Source organism: Schistocerca americana, chromosome 7 (genome assembly GCF_021461395.2).
Source record: "Schistocerca americana isolate TAMUIC-IGC-003095 chromosome 7, iqSchAmer2.1, whole genome shotgun sequence".
NCBI lineage: Eukaryota > Metazoa > Arthropoda > Insecta > Orthoptera > Acrididae > Schistocerca > Schistocerca americana.
The window spans coordinates 309,760,615-309,780,836 of NC_060125.1; the positions used below are offsets into that span (position 1 = coordinate 309,760,615).

The 20,222-nt window shown below is 40.1% G+C and overlaps 1 protein-coding gene across 1 annotated transcript in view; it reads left to right on the forward strand.

The window, feature by feature from the left end:
• The window catches only part of LOC124622169 (nose resistant to fluoxetine protein 6-like), a 322,977-nt gene that overhangs the window by 296,607 nt on the left and 6,148 nt on the right, over positions 1–20,222 (forward strand). The window contains exons 11-12 of the mRNA XM_047147813.1: positions 5,684–5,813; positions 9,194–9,383. Of these exons, the coding sequence (XP_047003769.1) occupies positions 5,684–5,813; positions 9,194–9,383 (320 nt within the window). The remainder of the gene's footprint in view (positions 1–5,683; positions 5,814–9,193; positions 9,384–20,222) is intronic.

The window sequence follows — 20,222 nt, forward strand, 5'->3', positions numbered from 1 at the left end:
CTGGTAACTTCATTTACAGTTGCGATCATATTATGACACAAAAACAGATTGCACAGTTGCTGTTGTTTACTACAATCATTCTTAAAGTTAACATTAAAATCACCAAGAACAATTACATTATGTTTAAGTTCATTCAGCAGTCCCTCAAGGTTTTCCATAAAAATGGCAAAGTTGCCCAGTGGTGATCGGTACAAACACACAATAGTAATTTTTAATTTGGTTAGCTCACATATACTGTATTCAAAATCTTTTTCTATGCATTTTAGTTTACATTTAATTTCTTTTGATTCTACCCCTGTCCTAACATAAATACATGTCCCACCCCCTTTATGGTTGATTCTACAAAATTTGCTAATCATTTCAAAATTTGGAATAATTATGCTAGACGCTTGCATTTCTTTTACCCAGTGCTCACTTATGCATAGTATGTTAATGTCTTTTAGATAGTCAGTTAATAGAACTTCTATTTCAGCTAATTTACTTTCTAGTCCTTGCACATTTTGGTATACAACTGTTAAAGTTTCATGTAGTGGATTTGCTGCACTATTTACCTTTGTACTTTCTTGTTGCTGACACTGTAAAGATTCTGCCTTTTCTTCTTCTTCAAATTGCAAAGGTCCCATAAAAAATAGTCACTACGCACAGCAGCTCTTCTTATCCTGAGGCTCTTCCTTTGAGATGTCTGCAGAGCAGCTGATGAGTTTCTGGATCTAATTGAATGGTTCTTGGCTGTTGGTGTGGTTGCAGTCCTAGTTACAAGTGAGCATGAAGCATCGAGTGTGTCGAATGTGCTGACAGCTTCATCCTTGGAGGTTTCAGGTGCACATGAGTTTACACTAGGTTTGTAGGCTTTCTCATCTGAAGAAATTGTTTCCTCTTCAACTCTGCTGGATGTTCCTGACATTTCTGCTGGTACCCCATATTCTACCACTCCTTCAGATACTGTTACCGGTATGTTAGGTATCTCTCTCATCTTAGACGTTTCCTTGCAAATTTCCATTTGCTCAGTTACTGCTATTAGAGGCATTAGAAGCATATGTATTGGCGTGTAAGTGTAAGGTCCCTGAGAAGGCTGTGCAAGGTAGTATGCAATCAACTTTACCTAATGTTCTTATTGCAACTTCTATATAAGAATGCTTTGTTGATATTAGCTGCGTTGTACCTGAAGATTATACCATAGGACAGTATGAGTGAAAGAATGCTGGCAATAATACCTGCAGGTCATCATAGTGACAGAGATATCCAAGTGTAAACCAGGCAAAACTGAGCTTTTTGATCAATTTATCCATGTGCTAGAACTGTGGTGTCACCGCCAGACACCACACTTGCTAGGTGGTAGCCTTTAAATCGGCCGTGGTCCGTTAGTATACGTCGGACCTGTGTGTCGCCACTGTCAGTGATTGCAGACCGAGCGCCGCCACACGGCAGGTCTAGAGAGACTTCCTAGCACTCGCCCCAGTTGTACAGCCGACTTTGCTAGCGATGGTTCACTGACAAATTATGCTCTCATTTGCTGAGACGATCGTTAGCATAGCCTTCAGCTACGTCATTTGCTACGACCTAGCAAGGCGCCATTATCAATTGCTATTTATCCTGTGATGCATGTACCATCAGACCGATGTTCACCAATTATGAATTAAAGTTAAGTATTCCAGTAGTTACTTACGTTCTTTGCTACTATAAATTCCCTTACCTGTTCCAGACCTCATGCCAGCCTGCGTGAGCTTAAACGCATGCCTTTCGGCTTCCTCTCCTAGTGGCTTGGCTGTCTTGCCAAGTCACAACAAGAACCACCTGAATTTCGTATGAATTTGGACATCTAAGAACATCACAAATGGAGCATCACCCTTTGTGTGCTCATTGGTCTCTACTTCCAGCATCTGTAACTCCCATCTGGCTTTTTGGAACTGCTAACTGCTTCATAAGAATAAGGATTAAACTGTCTGTTATAAAGCAGCCTATTCTATTATTCTCCTCACTGTATCTCTTATGGATGTGCTAAGGTCCTTTTTCAGTATATTTTTGTGATTAGTAAGAGTACAATATATCTGGTGAATTATTTATGTTGGTCAGCAAAGGCCAAACACTGGATCTTATTAGATATCATTCTGAATGTAATTTTTGACCTTGTGTCTTCTGTTGTTAAGGTATCACTTCATCCAAACAGAGAGACCACCTTTAATGCCATACCATTTTTGTTTCCTCGTAGAATTTTATGATCTGTCCATCAAAGAGCCTTCGCAAGATCACATACAATGACAACAGAGTAGTTCTTCTTCACCACCATCAAGATGGAGCTTGTGAGATAACATATTGCTTTTTCAGTAGTGACATCTTTATGAAAGCCAAACTGAGCTTCTGTTAAAATGTCATTTCTGGAAATGTGGTTCCTGATTTGGTTATTAGTTAGTTTCTCAAAAATTTTGGAGAACACAAGAAGAAGTGAGATGTCTCTACAATTAGATGACACTAAAAGATATTTGATGACACCAAATGACAAGATTATATTTGATGACTTGAAAGGATGTTAGATGACATTAAATGACATTTTAGACTAATAATTAAGGTCTATTTTGAATCAAATGTAATGTACATAACAACAAGACAGACATGAGAATAAGCTCAAATGGTCTCTGCATTCTTCTCCATGATTAAATATTAAGTTATGTAGGACCCTGGCTTAAGCTTTTTGGGGAAAGGTCTTCATCTTTCTCATACAGTAATAATAGAGTGCACATAACAGTTTGTATCACTGTCTCACTTACATTACTGAGGTTGATAATAGATGTAACACTGGGAATTCTCCTCCAGTTACCATGAAAACTGTCAATTTTTGATCAGAATAACAATCCCGATGTGAAATATTCTGATGAACATGCCAGTTAACTGATTAGTTTCATGTTTCATAGACCACATTTACAGAAACGAAACGTATGCTGGCAATTTACATGCTTGTAATTTAGTACATATTTCTAATAAAGAACTCACCAAAGAATTTGCTAAGGTGAAACAACTTTAATGTATGTTTGAAAACACTCCTGTCTGATATTTCATTGCCGTGGACAGATTGTCATAGAGTTTTATAGCTGTGCATTTCACTACTGGCTGCGCCAGTAAATCAGTAGAAGGAAGTGCAGATAATTTTTGCTTCTAGTATTGTATTTATGAACATCCTTGTTACTCCCAAACTGCAATGGACTGTGGATGAAAAATGTCATCACTGAATAAATGGACTGTGAGATTGTAGTTAATATTCCCATTGGCAAAGATAAATGCCTGCAAAATGTACATGAATGAAGAACCCCATACATAATTCTTATTAACAGTACATTCTTTTGTGCAATGAAGATATTATGCTTAAGTGAAGAAATGTCCCAGTATATCATACTGTAGAACATCAGTGAATGGAATATTTGTAAAATATGTGTGATTTTTATGTCCCTAAAAGTGGTAGTTATTCTTCCAGTAAAATTAGCTGAACCTAAATATTTCAGCAGGTCTACTACATAGTTTTTACATTTTTAATTACACACACCCAAAAATTTTGACATTATTTTTGGTTGTACATTGTACTAATTTGAGATGGGGTATTTATAACAGCACAAAACTGGATGAACTGTGTTTTTGCAATGTTTATAGCTATTTCATTTGTGCAAAGTCTGTTAATAACTTAAACAAAATATAATTCATTATTTTTCCCTTTGATCCTTCTTTGCTTGACTTGACAATGGTCTTCTTTTACAACCTACCCCAACCCATCCCTCCTTTCTTCTTGTAGATAGTTTTGTGTCCAGAATTACTTAAATTCAGAACTACCAGTTCTGGAAGCTCTAAAAATGTTTACTTTTATTACAGCTTTAAAACAAACTATTGTCTTTCATGTATATCACATATGGAAGCTGCAAAAGAGTTCAGAGGTTAGTTGGGAGGTTCTGGTGGACTTAAACTTTGACCAAGGCTGTGATGAGTGCTAAATTGGATCACTTGACAAACATACTGCTCATGAAAGTCAGTGGACTAGATTTAAGAAGATTTAAGACTTGATCTCACCCACAGTTTTCACATGTCAGTAAATTTCATTACAGAACATATTCTGCTGTAGGGTGAAAAATTCATTCTGGTATATTGTTCAAGCTTTGATCAGCCCTAAAAACAGTGGGAATGAAGTCCACCCCCTTGGCTGAGTGGTTAGTGCATCTGACTGCCATGCAGTGGGCCCAGGTCTGATTCCAGGCCAGATCAGAGATTTTCTCTGCTCAGGGACTAGGTGCTGTGTTGTCATCACCATCATTGACGCACAAGTTGCCCAACATGGCACCAACTGAAAAGGCTTGCAACTCAGTGGCCAAACTTTCCCAGGTGGGGACTTCCAGCTATCAATGGCATACAGTCATTTCATTTTTTCAGTGTGAATGAAATTCCGTGCAATGAACTAGGAAACATCACTTTTTTTGTGAAAGAGTGCATTCAAGACAAGCAGTGGGGCACCTAAAGACAAGATGCTCATATGTACATAAGATGGAGAACATTATCTGCAGTACGTGCTTTTCCAAAAATATTGTAGATTACACTCTCTTAAAAGACAAGGCGCAAGGGTTCAGTTTCTGTGCAAAACATATTTTTGTAGGATTTCTTCAGGTTTTGCTGGATTTTTCAAAATTTCCTGCTTTTATGTGTACATACGTACCAATGCAGTGTGTACACTCACTCTGCATCCTATTATGCTCTTGTAGTAGAACTACAATGCTCCTGATGAACATTCAATCCAAAACACAGTTCTAGACATATGGGCACTACAGTTTCTCCTCACACTGTGATCCAGACCAATTGAAATTCCTGCTGTAAGCCATGGAATGCATCAAAGTCCTGTAATGTATGTATCATCTCCATTACAGTTGAACTGTACCATTCTTCCATAAAATACTACACTTCTCCCATCATATGCAACATTTATCTTATGAAGTGGATAGCTCTTACACATCAATCGAGTCATTTGCAAATACTGTTTAGTTTCCTTATTTATGTATGCATCAGAATTCTAAATAGTATATATGGCCCCATTCATGTTCTATGTTGATCTACAAAAGGTGCTATTCAAAAGTATTTGTTTCTCTTCTTCTACTCTCTACTGCTTTCATTTTCCACATCACCTCTTGGCCTGTTCTCATTTAGGAAACCTGTTTTTTTACACTTCTCCTTACCTTGAGTCCTTCTCTCTCTCTCTCTCTCTCTCTCTCTCTCTCTCTCTCCATTCACTGCAATTCTTTTTCATTTCATATTAATATATTTAATTTTGTCTATTGCTTGCCTCCTTAGGCCATGCATTATTTTTCTATATCTATTACTTCTCTTAACCAATAACTGTCAACTGAAACCTTAATACATTATTAAACATTGGAGAATCTCAATCATTGCTGTTAAAATCCATTGGCCTTTTTTTCTGTTCATATTATTTGCCTTCTTTGATTCTGTCTGACACATCTGCCACATTCACTACACTTTCTCATATTATTTTCTTTGTGCTTGACTTTTCCTTGTGAATATTATTTTGTTATGACTGTGATTTTACATTAATTGGTCTTACTTTCTGTAACTAACTGTTGTAGACAATTTTGTGTGTAGCATTGCTTACATTCATTACTTATGAAAATTTTATAAATTAATAACTTTAATTGATTTTCAGGCCATCTCAGCTTTACAGGACAGCCAACGTTATGTATGGACTGCCTCTTCCAAGGGCGTCACCCTACATTTTTGGAGTATTGTTAGGCTTTTACATGAAGAAAATGGAAAAATCTCTTAGGATTCCAAAGGTGGGAGTAAATTAGTAGATTACAACCAACAGATGTTTGCTTCAATTATTTCATGCATCTGTGCATTCCTCTTGCACCATGTGTTGGAAGATAGGGAAGCTAGCTAATATATCACCTTGTCATTGCCATATTTTCGAGGAAAACAAGAATAATCCAAAATTAGTACTTATACAGGGTGTCTACGCCAAAATTCCCTGTTTTAAATGCATTCTATATACTAAAACTAAATGAATTAAACTTTTTTTCACAAAAATAGGTTGTGTGTGAAAATAAGTTTAAAAAAATTACAACAATAAATCAAGCAGAACCCCTGAGGTGACAACAAATCAAAACAGAGCCCCTGCAGTGACATAAAGAATGTTGAGTCTGTTTTCAGTTTCCATCCAGGTCTGATGCAACATGTCCAAAGGAATGGTGTCAATGACTTCCACAATCCGATTATGAAGGTCTTAAATATCCCGTACTGCAGTGGCGAATGCCCTCTCTTGATATAGCCCTGTAGAAAAAGATCCAATGGTGTGATGCCAGGAGAATGTGTAGCCCAATTCATGAGTGTACCTCATCTAATCCAGTGCCCTGGAAATGTTCCATTTAGAGCTTTCTGAACATCCAGAGACCAGCAAGATGCAACACCATCTTGCTGAAATCAAAGGTTTGGTTGCAAGTCTGCAACTTTGGGGGGAAAGACAAAGATCTCCAGCATGCCTAGGTACGTCATTCCTGTGACAGTTGTTTCAGCAAAGAAGAATGGTTCAATTATCTTGTCAAACATGAGACCACACCAAATGTTCACTTTTGGGCTATCTCATGCCTTTTCCCTGACACTGTGTGGACTGTGCAACCCCCAGATTCAAATGTTATGCTTGTTCACAGTTCCAGAGATGCAGAATGTGGCCTCATCAGAAAACATTACACTTGACAAGAACTCAGGATTTCAGTCGATTCGATTAAGCATTTCATATGCAAATTCGTTTCGTCGCTGTTTGTCATCAGGCTTTATGGCCTGCAGTATCTGCATCTTGTATGAATACAGACACAGACACTTTCTGAGGACTTTATGAACATTGCACAAGGCATCTGAAGCTCTCATGAAGTTGACAAACTGATTTTTGTGGACTTCATTGAAATGTTTGGCGGATATTCTCAACTTGCTCTTCAGAGACCAGCTGACCTCCTACATGACCCTTTGCAAACTGACAGTGCCATGTGCTCTTGGCATCTGGTGCTGCTTTCCTGTAAACACCAAAAAACTGCCTTTGCACCATAACAATGGATTTAAACTCTGCATACCAAAGCACAGTTTGTGCCTTCTCATGAACTGATGCCATTTCTGCTTCAATGGACAACAATTCAAGTGTGCCAGATGTTGAAAAAATTTAGGCAGCAATTTTAAGTCCTTCAGCACCCAACGGACAACTCAGACCTGAAACAAAGAATGATTTACTAATTTTAAGTTGCCTCACAAAATAGGGAATTTCAATATAGACACCATGTATTATCTTGACCTGCACTGCTGTGAAAAAAAAATGTATTCATTACCTGCCTTTGTGTATTATAGATCATATTCTGACCTTTCACAATTTTTAACTTATTTTTCTGTTAGTGTAGAACAGAGTACATGCATTTTTAGCTGACCAAGTGCTAAAATAATTGTGACAGATATAGTAAAAACCTCAGCATTGTTAAAAGATATGCCAGTATGATAATCCTTAAATCAGTTAATAAATCTGAGTTGGGAGCAAAACAGTTCTCTCTCTCCACTGCAATTGGAGCTCTGTGTATAAACACTGGATTAAAACTCGAGAAGTAAATGGAGTAATTACATATTGAGTATATATATAAAGAAGAATTGACTAAAAAGAGAGTTAGTGAAAAAGTAATATGATATTAATCTTCATAGGTGTTAATTTTTTTTACATATACTAAAGTTTCTTTTGGTGACAGAATAAATTAAAGTCAAATAGTGTCAAATTTAGTGAATGGGTTGGATATTCCAGCAATTTATACTACAAAGTCCTCAGTTCTCTGTTGTCAAAGAAGACCCATGTACCTTTCACCAGTTATTATTTTACCCTATGTAAAGCAATTGATAAGGAAAAAAAATCCAGGAAGCACTAGCCATAACTTTTGCAGTGAAACTGGCTTCACCTTATTTGGTCTAGTCCAATAGCTCCACTCAACCCTTTTAATGCTATTTCATTTCTGACATGAAATAATGATCTCACTTCTCATATTTCCTTGAAAAATGAAACATTGCTAAGAAATTAGCTTTTGCACTTTTTAATGGGCAGCACTCAAAATAGGTGACATCTGCCTTGCACTAAGCTTTCTCATGATAAATTATTTCTGTAAGATGTAACATTGGTAGTCTTTCTTCTAATATGCTTATGCTATCATCTATTTTACACAACTTTCACTGCTAAATGTTCAGTATCATATGGTCATCTTCTCGGATTTTTTTCACCTGCCTTTGCCGATTTGTGTAGAGCTGCATGTGGCTTGCTTTCCAGCCATCAGTTTCCCCTTCTTCAATCCTGTCATCCTCTACCAGTTCATGTCCCCATGTCACCTTCAGTGTGTGTTGCTCAATGCTGGCTTCAGCAACTGTGCGTCACCCAGCCATCAGTTTCCCCTTCTTCAATCCTGTCATCCTCTCCCAGTTCATGTCCCCATGTCACCTTCAGTGTGTGTTGCTCAATGCTGGCTTCAGCAACTGTGCGTCACACACTTCATCTGCCGTCTCTCCCTCCCACATTCCTACCCAGTAAACCAACTATATCCCTTCGTGCTGCCAGCCGTCCACCCTGAAACCCTCTACCTGCCTCCCACCTCTCTCTCTCTCTCTCTCTCTCTCTCTCTCTCTCTCTCTCTCTCTCTACCCACCCCACATGGTACAACCCTCAACACAACCCAGTCCACCTGTCAAAATGCAGCACTGGCTCTGTGCTTCCAGCTATCACCATATAGAGGCATTTTGTGTGTGTGTGTGTGTGTGTGTGTGTGTGTGTGTGTGTGTGTGTGTGTGTGTGTGTGTGTGTAAGAAACAGGCAAGTGATGGCAGAGAGTGTCCAGAATGTAAATAGACAGGGGATGAAGGAAGAATCTAAAAGGAAATAGAGCAATATGTATGTTACAAGCACATGGTAGATGGGAGTTAACAGGAGAGGTAGTTCTTATCAAAAAATTCAGAAAAATGACTTTACAGGTGTCTGTATAGCTATACTTCATAATTTATTCAGCAACAGCATACTGCTTATGTGTGTTTTTTTAGCTGGCTGTCACACCACACCTCCAGCCCAGAATACTCATAATTGTGAATGAACATTGTAGCTATAATTTAAGGAATTTAATCACAGTGCATTTTTTAACATTGTCTGCAGGTACTTGTGGCCACAGGGTGGATTGCTGCTATTGTATTAGCCAGTTACTCAATGCTTTTGGCTAAAAATGTTTACAAACTGAGCTATGTATACAATGTAAATGAGGCAGCTACTTTCGCCGCATGGGCTCCTCTTGCCTGGAGCAGTGCCCTTTGCTGGATTATATTGGCGTGCCATTCTGGATATGCTGGTAAGAAAGATATCAATTGCAATAAAATATGAAAAAAGAGTGAATCATGAGCTAAAACTTCAACAAACCTTAGCAATTGGAAACTTAAGAGTTTTGAGCTGGTATTACACATTTTCTTTAAGAAGACCTATCATGTAATGACATCACATTTCTACAACTGATGCTCTCAGAGACCTGCTGAACACACTCTGTGCCAATATCCAGTATTAAACTGCATACCCTCCTACAGTTTCTTGAGGGGTGAGTCAATGGTGGAAGAAATTTTAATAACTGATATTTGCCAACAAGGGGAGAAGAACTAGTGGAGTACAGTTCCTTATCACCAGCATATGCCCTATGTTCTGTATAAAATGGTAAAACATTCAGAAATTGCTTGTGGAGTGACATCATCTTCAGCATAAAAAGAGAACTACAGCCAACATATATTATAACAATGACTGACATGAATACAGTTAAACGTAAAATGCTTGTTACACAAGCTACAGAAATGCCACCAATAAGAAAAGCTTTTGTAACATCACATGAAAAATAATAAAAAGAAAATCTAATGACAGCCTCAGCAACAATATATGAGGGCCCACTGAAAAATAGTGCCTCAAAATTTTTTATTCTGTTCTCAAATCAGTTGAGGTGTTACGCATGATGCATTTTACTTGCTCAACTTTTCCTACTTCGTTGGCGCAAGTTGCAACCCTCTGCCACTAGATGGCACTGCATTGTAGCATGTAACATGCTGGTCTGTAACATAATTATGTCCATGTGTGAGAAGCATTGTGCAGTAATAGAGTTACTTATGGCTTAAAACATGCCTCCAATTGAAATCCATATAAGAATGACAGCTGTTTATGGTGATATTCCTTAGCATGATTCTGGCAGGTGATAAAAGCTGGGTTTAACTTTTTGTCCCAAAAAGAGAGCATCAATGGGATACCGCCATGAAGGGTCACAGACACTGAAGCACTACAATACACTCTGCAAGGTACTGCAAGATCCTCAGAAAACTGAAAGCACCAATTCAAAGAGCTCGTTCACACACTGAGCACCCTCTCCTTCAGTGTCACAATGCCAGACCACACACAAATGTTGTGACATCTACAACAATTCAGTGCCTTGGATTCACTGTCATCTTCCACACAGTACCAACTTGATGCCATCTGATATTCATCTGTTTCCAAGTTTAAAAGAACAACTTTGAGGACTTCACTTTGATAGTGATGAAGTGCGCAAGCAGAGGTGAGTTGTGGTTCCATCAAATAAGTCAAACATTCTACAGTGACAGCATCAACAAACTGATCTCTCATTGGGAGAGATGCATTTGATGCCAAACATGAAGAGTTTTCACGTAAAAAATTTGGAGATATTACTTTCCCGCACACAGTCATACATGTAAAATATATTGAAATAGATGTTATTGTGCAGCAGATTTGGTCCCTTAGCAAAGACAAATTAAAATATTTCTCACAACATCTGAAAAAATGTATCACAAAAACTGCTCACTGCTGAAGTGAAAATGAACAGCAAATTGTCGTTTGGGATTGTTTTGGCCAGGAGAAAGCAGTTGGCACACTATTTGCAGTCAGCCATCACCATACTGTATAGTGGAGTACTCTTCTCAAAACACAACCATTTAGAAGACAGAGAAAGCATGAAGTGAGTGCCTTTACACCATACTGCCACGTCACCAAGCAGCATCAACCACATTTAATAGAAGCATAAGATGTAATGCCTATTCCACATATTGGTTCAAATTATGTGACTTCTGATAAGTGTAAAAGGTTACTGGATCTCCACAAATCATGATTATACCACATCTCTTGCCAATGCAGTGTGCTATGATTGGTAAAATGACCATAGCTGTGGAATGACACTGCCCTGAATACCAGTAGCACACACATTTGATTCAACTCAAAAAGTTGGCACTCAAGAAACACTGCTTGGCACCTGGATACACCAAGATTGTTGACCAAATGGAAGTACTGACACAGACATCCAACTTTTGGGATTGAGTAAAGAAGACTATTGGAATTAAAAAATAGCAGAAAACCTTATTAAAGCCCGTCTCACAGGGAATAAGATTTGCCATAAGTCTGTTAGGTGGCACCAGTTAGTGGGGATAGTGGACTTGCAAGCTGGAGCTTTCACATGGGGTAACATGCAACATGGCAGAGTGGCAGACTTGCTATACTGCGTGAATGGCGATGCATGCAAGCCGGCTGCTCTGAAATCATTCCCAAACAATTCCAAATAAACTATTTGGTAAAAATATTTGATTGCTCGTAACTCATAGCCTCATTAACCAGCTTCAGTATGAACTGCCTAGCATTTCGTTAATGGTCATACTTACTGTGACATTATGAAATTAAGTAACCCACCACATAAAATTTTAATACAATGAAAAATTTTAAGATGCTATGAGTTTACGTTTGGCCCATGTTAAGTCATACATTGCTGCTTATTAAATGTATGTTAAATTTTGCTTTATTCCCCAAGCTCAAAGAAGTGGATTGTATGTAGTGCACTCACTTCTGCACATGGGCACAAATAATATGCTATTCATAACATCCATTGTATCTCACATACAACTCCTGATATCAAAACAAGTTTCTGGGAAAAGATAACATACAAAGAGGAAAGTATTTTACCACATGTTTCATATGTGATACTTCAAACAATGGAAATTCCACACTGGAATATCAACAATGTAGGAAAAGACAGATTGCCACTTACTCTAAAGATGAAATGTTAAGTTGCAGACAGGCACACTTACACATAAGCTCTTGGCTACAGCCTTCATCAGAGAAAGATAGAGAAACACACAAGCAAGCACAACTCTTGCGCAAATGACTGCCAACTCCGGCATCTCAGACCAGAATGCCCTGAATTCTGGCCCGAGATGCCGGAGTTGGCAGTCCTGTGTGTGTGAAGTGTGTGCGCTTGTGTGAATAAATGGTATGTTTCTCTTTCTTTTTTGACGAAGGCTGTGGCCAAAAGCTTATATGGAAGTGTCTTTTAATTGTGCCTGTCTGCAACGTAACATATCATCTTTTCAGTAAGTAAAATACAACTTTTTGTACATATATGAAACTTCCTTATCTATCACAATACACAAGTACCTACAGATTTTTTCAGTGGCATAATGTAATTTTTTGGGGCCACAACAGCTGCTGAAACCATAGTTACTGAGTTTGCATTAACATAAGTGAGGATCTTACATGTTTATTTTATGTAAGAAATATGTACACTCAAGCATAGTATAACAAAACAAAATGTCAGCAAATGTTGAAATATATTGTGAAATACTGTTACTGAGCTACTCTGTTGTTACAGAAAGCATCTTTGAATTCAGCTAACAATCACTTTTGTAAAGTTAGCATGGGTTTTACTCTGTACTGATCTCCATCCTGTATTAGTCTTCCATAATGCACTAAAAACAGTCAGAACCAAACTATACTGAAACACAGCTGAAGTAAAAGCATTAAATGCTAAATATTTTTTTACAAAACTACATCAGCTTAATGGTCTACATCAGCTCAACCTTCACATGTATGTGAAGTGCAGAATACACAGGTACTGCACTGGAAGTCTTGCTTCTGACAGGTTAAAACTGTGCCAGACTGAGACTCAAACTCAGGACCTACGGTACCGTATTTACTCGAATCTAAGCCACACTCGAATCTAAGCCGCACCTGAAAAATGAGACTCGAAATCAAGGAAAAAAATTTTTCCCGAATCTAAGCTGCACCTGAAATTTGAGACTCAAAATTCAAGAGGAGAGAAAAGTTTTAGGCCACACCTCCAAATTGAAACAAAGTTGGTCCATTTTAATATGAGACACAATTTAGGTCGAATGAATGACGATACAGCTACAGTAGTATGGTTCGAGTCATAAGCTTAGCAGTTAAGCTTTACCAGGTAGCCATTGCTATGCGTCAGGCGCTTCGTCCGTATTTATACAGGTACCCTTCCTTTTTCACGTGCTTCGTCTGGTTTGAATGGATTGCTTATTTTTCTTTGATCTGATAAGCGCCATTTTTTGTTATAGGTGTTTACGTCACTCTAAACTGAAAATGCATTACTGTACTGTGTCGTGCATTGTTTGCCGCATTCTGATAGTGCGTGTTTACGGCCTGTTGCTGCTCGCGGCATGGCTTGCTTTTCTGCGCGCTACCGCCGCTTTCAATTTTTTTTTAAAAAAAAGAGAGGAATCGTCTCATTAGCGAAACCATGGCAAGAGACTGCTATTTGTTGTTACTTACACTGCTGCTTTATTTGATAATGATCAACAAGAACCAAATAACAGACTGTGTATGATAGAAGATGTTCTGCATGAGAGTTTAGCGAAAATTTTTCCCCGTTTGAAAATCTTTGTAGACGCCTCTTTAGTACATCACATTACCTTCTGCACAGAAATTAGAGTCATCTTAGATTTAAAAATCTAGTCAATTGCCGTGCTTCATTTCTGACTGTATCACTATTAGTCATAAGAATAATACGAATATAAACATGACATGATATGTATATTCTTCCACGTTTGCTGTTGTCTCACTCTAGTTTTGTAGTTTATTAGGCAGTCAGGATTTAAATGAGATAGCAGCAAACATGAAAGAATACATCGCAAAATGTTTATATTCGTATTATTCTTATGGTGAAGAGAATACTGCATGTGATTCACAATTCATGAAAGTTCCTATTAGCAACCATCTCTTCTCACACGTAGGACAAAATTCAGAATGTAGAGTTGGCCATATTGACAAAAACCCCGAACAGTCTTGCCAGTCGGATTTTCACAGTACATTGAAATGCTGCTACATTCGAAGATGAACAATACAGAATTTGTATTTACTTCATTGGATAACGTATGAAAATGCAGTGGTCGAAACTCGGGGCGGAGGAAAAAGCTCTTCTTCCACCTTTCTTTAAATTTATTTACTAATGCAGAGGTTTTGGCGCCAGTATTTACCTTTGTGCCTGCAAAGCAAGCCTGTTTAGCGCTACATATATTCGATGGCAGAAGTTAGTTGTGGCGGCACCTACCAACATTTTTCAGAACTTCCACTTACTTTGCACTCGGTTCTAAGCCGCAGGCGGTTTTTTGGATTACAAAAACCAGAAAAAAAGTGCGGCTTAGATTTGAGTAAATATGGTCTGGAAACATCCCTGAGGCTGTGGCTAAGCCATGTCTCCGCAATATCCTTTCTTTCAGGAGTGCTAGTTCTGCAAGGTTGGCAGGAGAGCTTCTGTAAAGTTTGGAAGGTAGGAGATGAGGTACTGGCAGAAGTAAAGCTGTGAGGATGGGGTGTGAGTCGTGCTTGGGTAGCTCAGTTGGTAGAGCAATTGCCCGCATAGGCAAAGGTCCCAAGTTCGAGTCTCGGTCCGGCACACAGTTTTAATCTGCCAGGAAGTTTCATATTAGCGCACACTCCTCTGGAGAGTGAAAATCTCATTCTAAAAAGCAATCAGTTGTACAGCAGTGTTGACTGGATGCATGTAACAGTTGAGTTATTTGTATGTCCTTGGTATGAGTGCCTCTGATTTCCATAAATCATAACAGTCACTCAAGTGTGTGAGAGAGATATGTATACAGGGTGTATCTCTTGACACACTGTCATAAGTAGTTCTACAACTTTTCCTTGCCTTGCTGAGCTCTAGGCGCCTACAAATCAATCTTTGGTATCAGCTGCTCATTGTTTCGGGATACTTACAGTATAAATAAGGAGGAGGCTGGAGTGGGGAGGGGAGGGTAGTATGGTGGGGGTAACAGCAGTGAAGTGCTGCAGGTTACAGGGAGGGCAGAGAGAGGAGAGGCGAGAAGGGGAGGGGGGATAGCGGAAAAGGAGGGAAATAAAAAGACTGGGTATGGTGGTGGAACGACAGCTGTGTAGTGCTGGAATGGGGAACAGGGAAGGTGCTGGATGGGTGAGGAAAGTGACTAACGATGGTTGAGGCCAGGTTACAGGAATGTAGGATGTATTGCAGGGAAAGTTCCCACCTGTGCCATTCAGAAAAGCTGGTGTTGGTGGGAAGGATCCATATGGCACAGGCTGTGAAGCAGTCATTGAAATGAAGGCTATCATGTTTGGCAGTGTATTCAGCAACACAGTAGTTCACTTGTTTCTTGGCCACAGTTTGTCGATGACCATTCATACAAACAGACAGCTTGTTGATTGCCATTCCTACATAGAATGCAGCACAGTGGTTGCAGCCTAGCTTGTAGACCACACGACTGGTTTCACAGGTAGCCCTGCCTTTGATGGGATAGGTGATGTTAGTGACTGAACTGGATTAGGTGGTGGTGGGAGGATGTATGGAACAGACCTTGCGTCTAGGTCTATTACAGGAGTTTGAGCCATGAGGTAAGTGATTGGGAGCAGAGGTTGTGTATGGATGGACGAGTATGTTGTGTAGGTTCTGTAGACACCGGAATACCCCTGTGGAAGGGGTACGAAGTATAGTGGACAGGACATTTCTCATTTCAGGGCATGATGAGAGGTAATAGAAACCCTGGCAGAGAATGTAATTCAGTTGCTCCAGTCCTGGGTGGTACTGAGTTACAAGGGGAATGCTTCTCTGTGGCCGGATGGTGGGACTTTGGGAGGTGGTGGGAGACTGGAAAGATAAGGCAAGGAAGATTTGTTTTTGTACAAGGTTGGGAGGATATTTATGGTCAGTGAAGGCTTCAGTGAGACCCTTGGTATATTTTAAGAGGGACTGCTCATCACTGCAGATGCGACGACCACGGGTGGCAAGGCAGTACGGAAGGGGCTTTTTGGTATGGAACAGGTTGCAGCTGTCAGAGTGGAGGTATTGCAGGTGGTCAGCAGATTTGATGTGGATGGAGGTACTGATGTAGCCATCTTTGAGGTGTAGGTGAATATCTAGGAAGGTGGCTTGTTGGATTGAGTAGGACCAGGTGATGCAGATGGGGGAGAAGGTGTTGAGGTTCTGGAGGAATGTGGACAGGGTGTCCTCACTTTCGATGCAGATAGTACCCACTAATTCCACCATCCAGTTTTGTCTGCCATCCCCGTTCTTCATCTTAACTACCTTCAGACCTGCACCCAAAGTAATATATATTTTTTATTATTATTTATTCTTTACTTTGATCCTTGTGACTTCTCACCAATTTTAGTGAATTTTTGCCTTTTGCTCTTGTTGACTCCCTCAGATTTCATTTTGTTTCCCCCTTTTGCATCCATTTCATCCTTTTCATGAATTTTCACATGCATCTGGGGGTATTTTTGCAAAATTTTTCAGACTTAATTCTATATTATTTACATAATTTTTTGCATTTTTCCACCGCCATGGATCCTTGCTCCTTCCATCTGTGTCAATACAGAAAAGTTTCCTTATCCCTAGCCAGATACCAGTCCCACTTATTGTTCGTGCATTGTTGCTTGGCTCATGAATCCCCCCCTAATGGTCTTACCATCAAATTAGCCATCTCTGGCTGCCACCCGTGCTTCCACAATGACCTCCACCTGTTCAGATTCTGCCAATCCTTACCCCTCACCAACATAGTCCTGCAAAACCATGTCAACCAAGCCCAAACCTCCTTGCAGTACATTCTCTCCATCCAAAAAATTCTCCTATTATGCAATCAAAAATTCCTGTAACACATAACACACACTGGAACTCTTGTTGTCTTGAGCAACATGCACAATGCCACTTCAAAAAGCTCTCCATCCTGCTCACTTCTTATTCCAGCCTTGGGGTACAACCTCCCCCCATCCCCTCATAGCTGACAAACCCTGTCTTGCAGCCTTACTACACTTGCCCCACCCTCCAAAACTCCTTCCCACCACCACACAGAACCCAGAACCTAAACAGACCCACAACACAGTCATGAACTTTTCCTCCAAAAGCCTTGGCCCCACAGAAATATCAGTTCTTTCCAAAGGCCTCACCTTTTGCCCCACTCACAAATTCAATCATGCAGGACTTCTTAAAGAGCTTATCTCCTTCTCCCAGTCCCTACAGTGGAAACACTTTTTCTCCGCCAACCCTACCAATCAGACTCAACCAAAGACCAATATTGAACCTTTCCTGACTCAGTTCACTCCTCCATCCAACCATGATCCACCCCCACTGCCCCCAAACCACCCCCTGTTAACTTTGCAGAATTTCTTAACCTCAAACCTTGCCTCACAATCATTCCCCAAATCCCTCAACATGCAAACTGACCTTACATCCACAGAAAGCACCACAGCCCACGATCTAAAAACTGATCCCGACCTTATAATCCTACCTGCGGACAAAGGCTCCACCACTGTTGTTTTGAACTGCAATGATTACCTGGTGGAAAGACTCTGCCAGCTGTCATGTACTTCCACCTACAAACCTTGCCACAGTGACCCCAATCCAATAACCCAGCAGGCTCCCCAATTACTACTCAAATCCTTAGACCCATCCCAGAACCTCTCCCCTGAGTCCATCTCTCTACTTACCCCTACCACTCCAAGCACTCCTACCTTCTACATGCTTCCTGAAGTCCATAAACCTAACCATCCAGGAAGCCCCATTGTGCCCCTTCAACCTACCCACCTATATAAAAGATACCAACCATTTACTCCATCGACTCTCCACAGTTCCTGTCCTTTTACCACATGGTGCCCTCCTCACCCCCAACTGCTTCTACTTTGAAGGCATTACCTACAAACAAATCCGGAGTACAGCTATGGGCACTCCCATGGCGCCATCCTACGCCAACCTATTCACGGGCCATCTAGACGAATGCTTCCTAAAAACCCAGAATCCTAAATCCCTCACCTGGTTCAGATTGATTGATGACATTTTTGCTATCTGGATTGAAGGTGAGGACACCCTGTCCACATTCCTTCAGAACCGGAACAACTTCTACCCAATTTGCTTCACCTGGCCTACTCAATCCAACAAGCCACCTTCCTAGATGTTGATCTCTATCTCAAAAAAGGCTACATCAGTACCTCTGTCCATATCAAACCTACTAACCACCAGCAATACCTACACTTTGATAGCTGCCACCCATTCCATACCAAGAAGTCCCTTCTGTACTGCCTAGCCACCCGTGGTCATCAAATCTGCAGTGACGAACAGTCCGTCTCGAGATGTATCAAGGGTCTCACTGAAGCCTTCACTGACCGTAATTATCCTCCCAACCTTGTACAAAAACAAATCTCCCTTGCCTTACCTTTCCAGTCTCCTACCACCTCCCAAAGACCCACTGTCCAGCCACAGAGGAGCATTCCCCTTGTAACTCAGTATCACCCAGGACTGAAGCAACTGAATTACATTCTCCACCAGGGTTTCTATTACCTCTCACATGTCCTGAAATGAGAAATGTCTTGCCCACTATACTTCCCACCCCTTCCACAGTGGTATTCCGCCGTCCACCAAACCTACACAACATACTCGTCTGTCCATACATAACCCCTGCTTCCAATCCCTTACCTCATGGCTCAAACCCCTGTAGTAAACCTAGATGCAAGACCTGTCCCATACATCCTCCCACCACCACCTACTCCATTCCAGTCACTAACATCACCTATCCCATCAAAGGCAGGGCTACCTGTGAAACCAGTCATGTAGTCTACAAGCTAAGCTGCAACCACTGTGCTGCATTCTATGTAGGCATGACAATCAGCACACTGTCTGTTCGCATGAATGGTCATCGATAAACTGTGGCCAAGAAACAAGTAGACTACCGTGTTGCTGAACACACTGCCAAACATGATATCCTTCATTTCAATGACTGCTTCATAGCCTGTGCCATATGGATCCTTCCCACCAACACCAGCTTTTCTGAATGCCGCAGGTGGGAACATTTCCGTAACCCTCCTGGCCTCTACCTTCTTTAGTTACTGTCCCCACCCATCCAACTCATTCCCTGTTCCCTTTCCAGCACCACACAGCTATCATTCCACCAACACACTGAGTCTTTTTATTTCTCTCCTTTTCCACTAATCCCCCCCCCCCACCTCTCCCCTGCCTTCTGCCTAACCTGCAGCACTTGACTGTCTTCCAGCCCCACCATTCTATTCCTCGCCCTCCCTGTTTCAGCCTCCTTCTTACCCCCACCCAGTCGCCACTCCCATCATACATTGGTGCCGCTGCTCACATGTGAGAGTCTTTTTGTTGTGTCTATCTGCGATTCATCTCCTCTGCCATAAGGTGAGTAGCAACTTTCCTTCTCATAATATTGTTACATTCCATCCTGGATTTTCCATTGTTTGATTATTGACACTAATAATTTTCCATAACCTGGAAGGATGCTCGTGCATAGGACCAATTAACATAAACTTGGAAAAAGTAGACGCCAACAACCATAATTTTATTTAATAATTTTTTTTTTTAGCTACCAGTTTCAGTGCCTCATTGGCACCATTTGCAAGCCTCTATGTACAAAACCAGTCATCTAGTTGTTATCCTATTATATAGACCACTATATCCACTGGTTTCCCTAGACTTTTACACAAAATGGAATTACAGGATTAACAAAAAGTTCCATGGTACTTCCTACAGTAATTTTAAAGTTGGCCAACATGCAAGCCTCTTTTTTAATGACAGACAATGCCTAGATGAATGACATTTAATGACTTGTACTTTCTTCCTGAAGATTCTAATGATGTTAACATCATATTACTTATTTAAATCAACTTTTCTAAAATGGTTCTAAAATGTATCAAATATTAATGTTTGCTCTAAGGAGCTAAATTTCCAATTCCCCTTTCTTTATCGTAAGTCATACTATCCAATTTTTTTAATACTAAAATGAATAACCAGATTATTCTGTAAGGATTTCAAATTCATTGGCATTATTTATATATTAAAAACTACAATATACATATTAATAAACAGATGTAA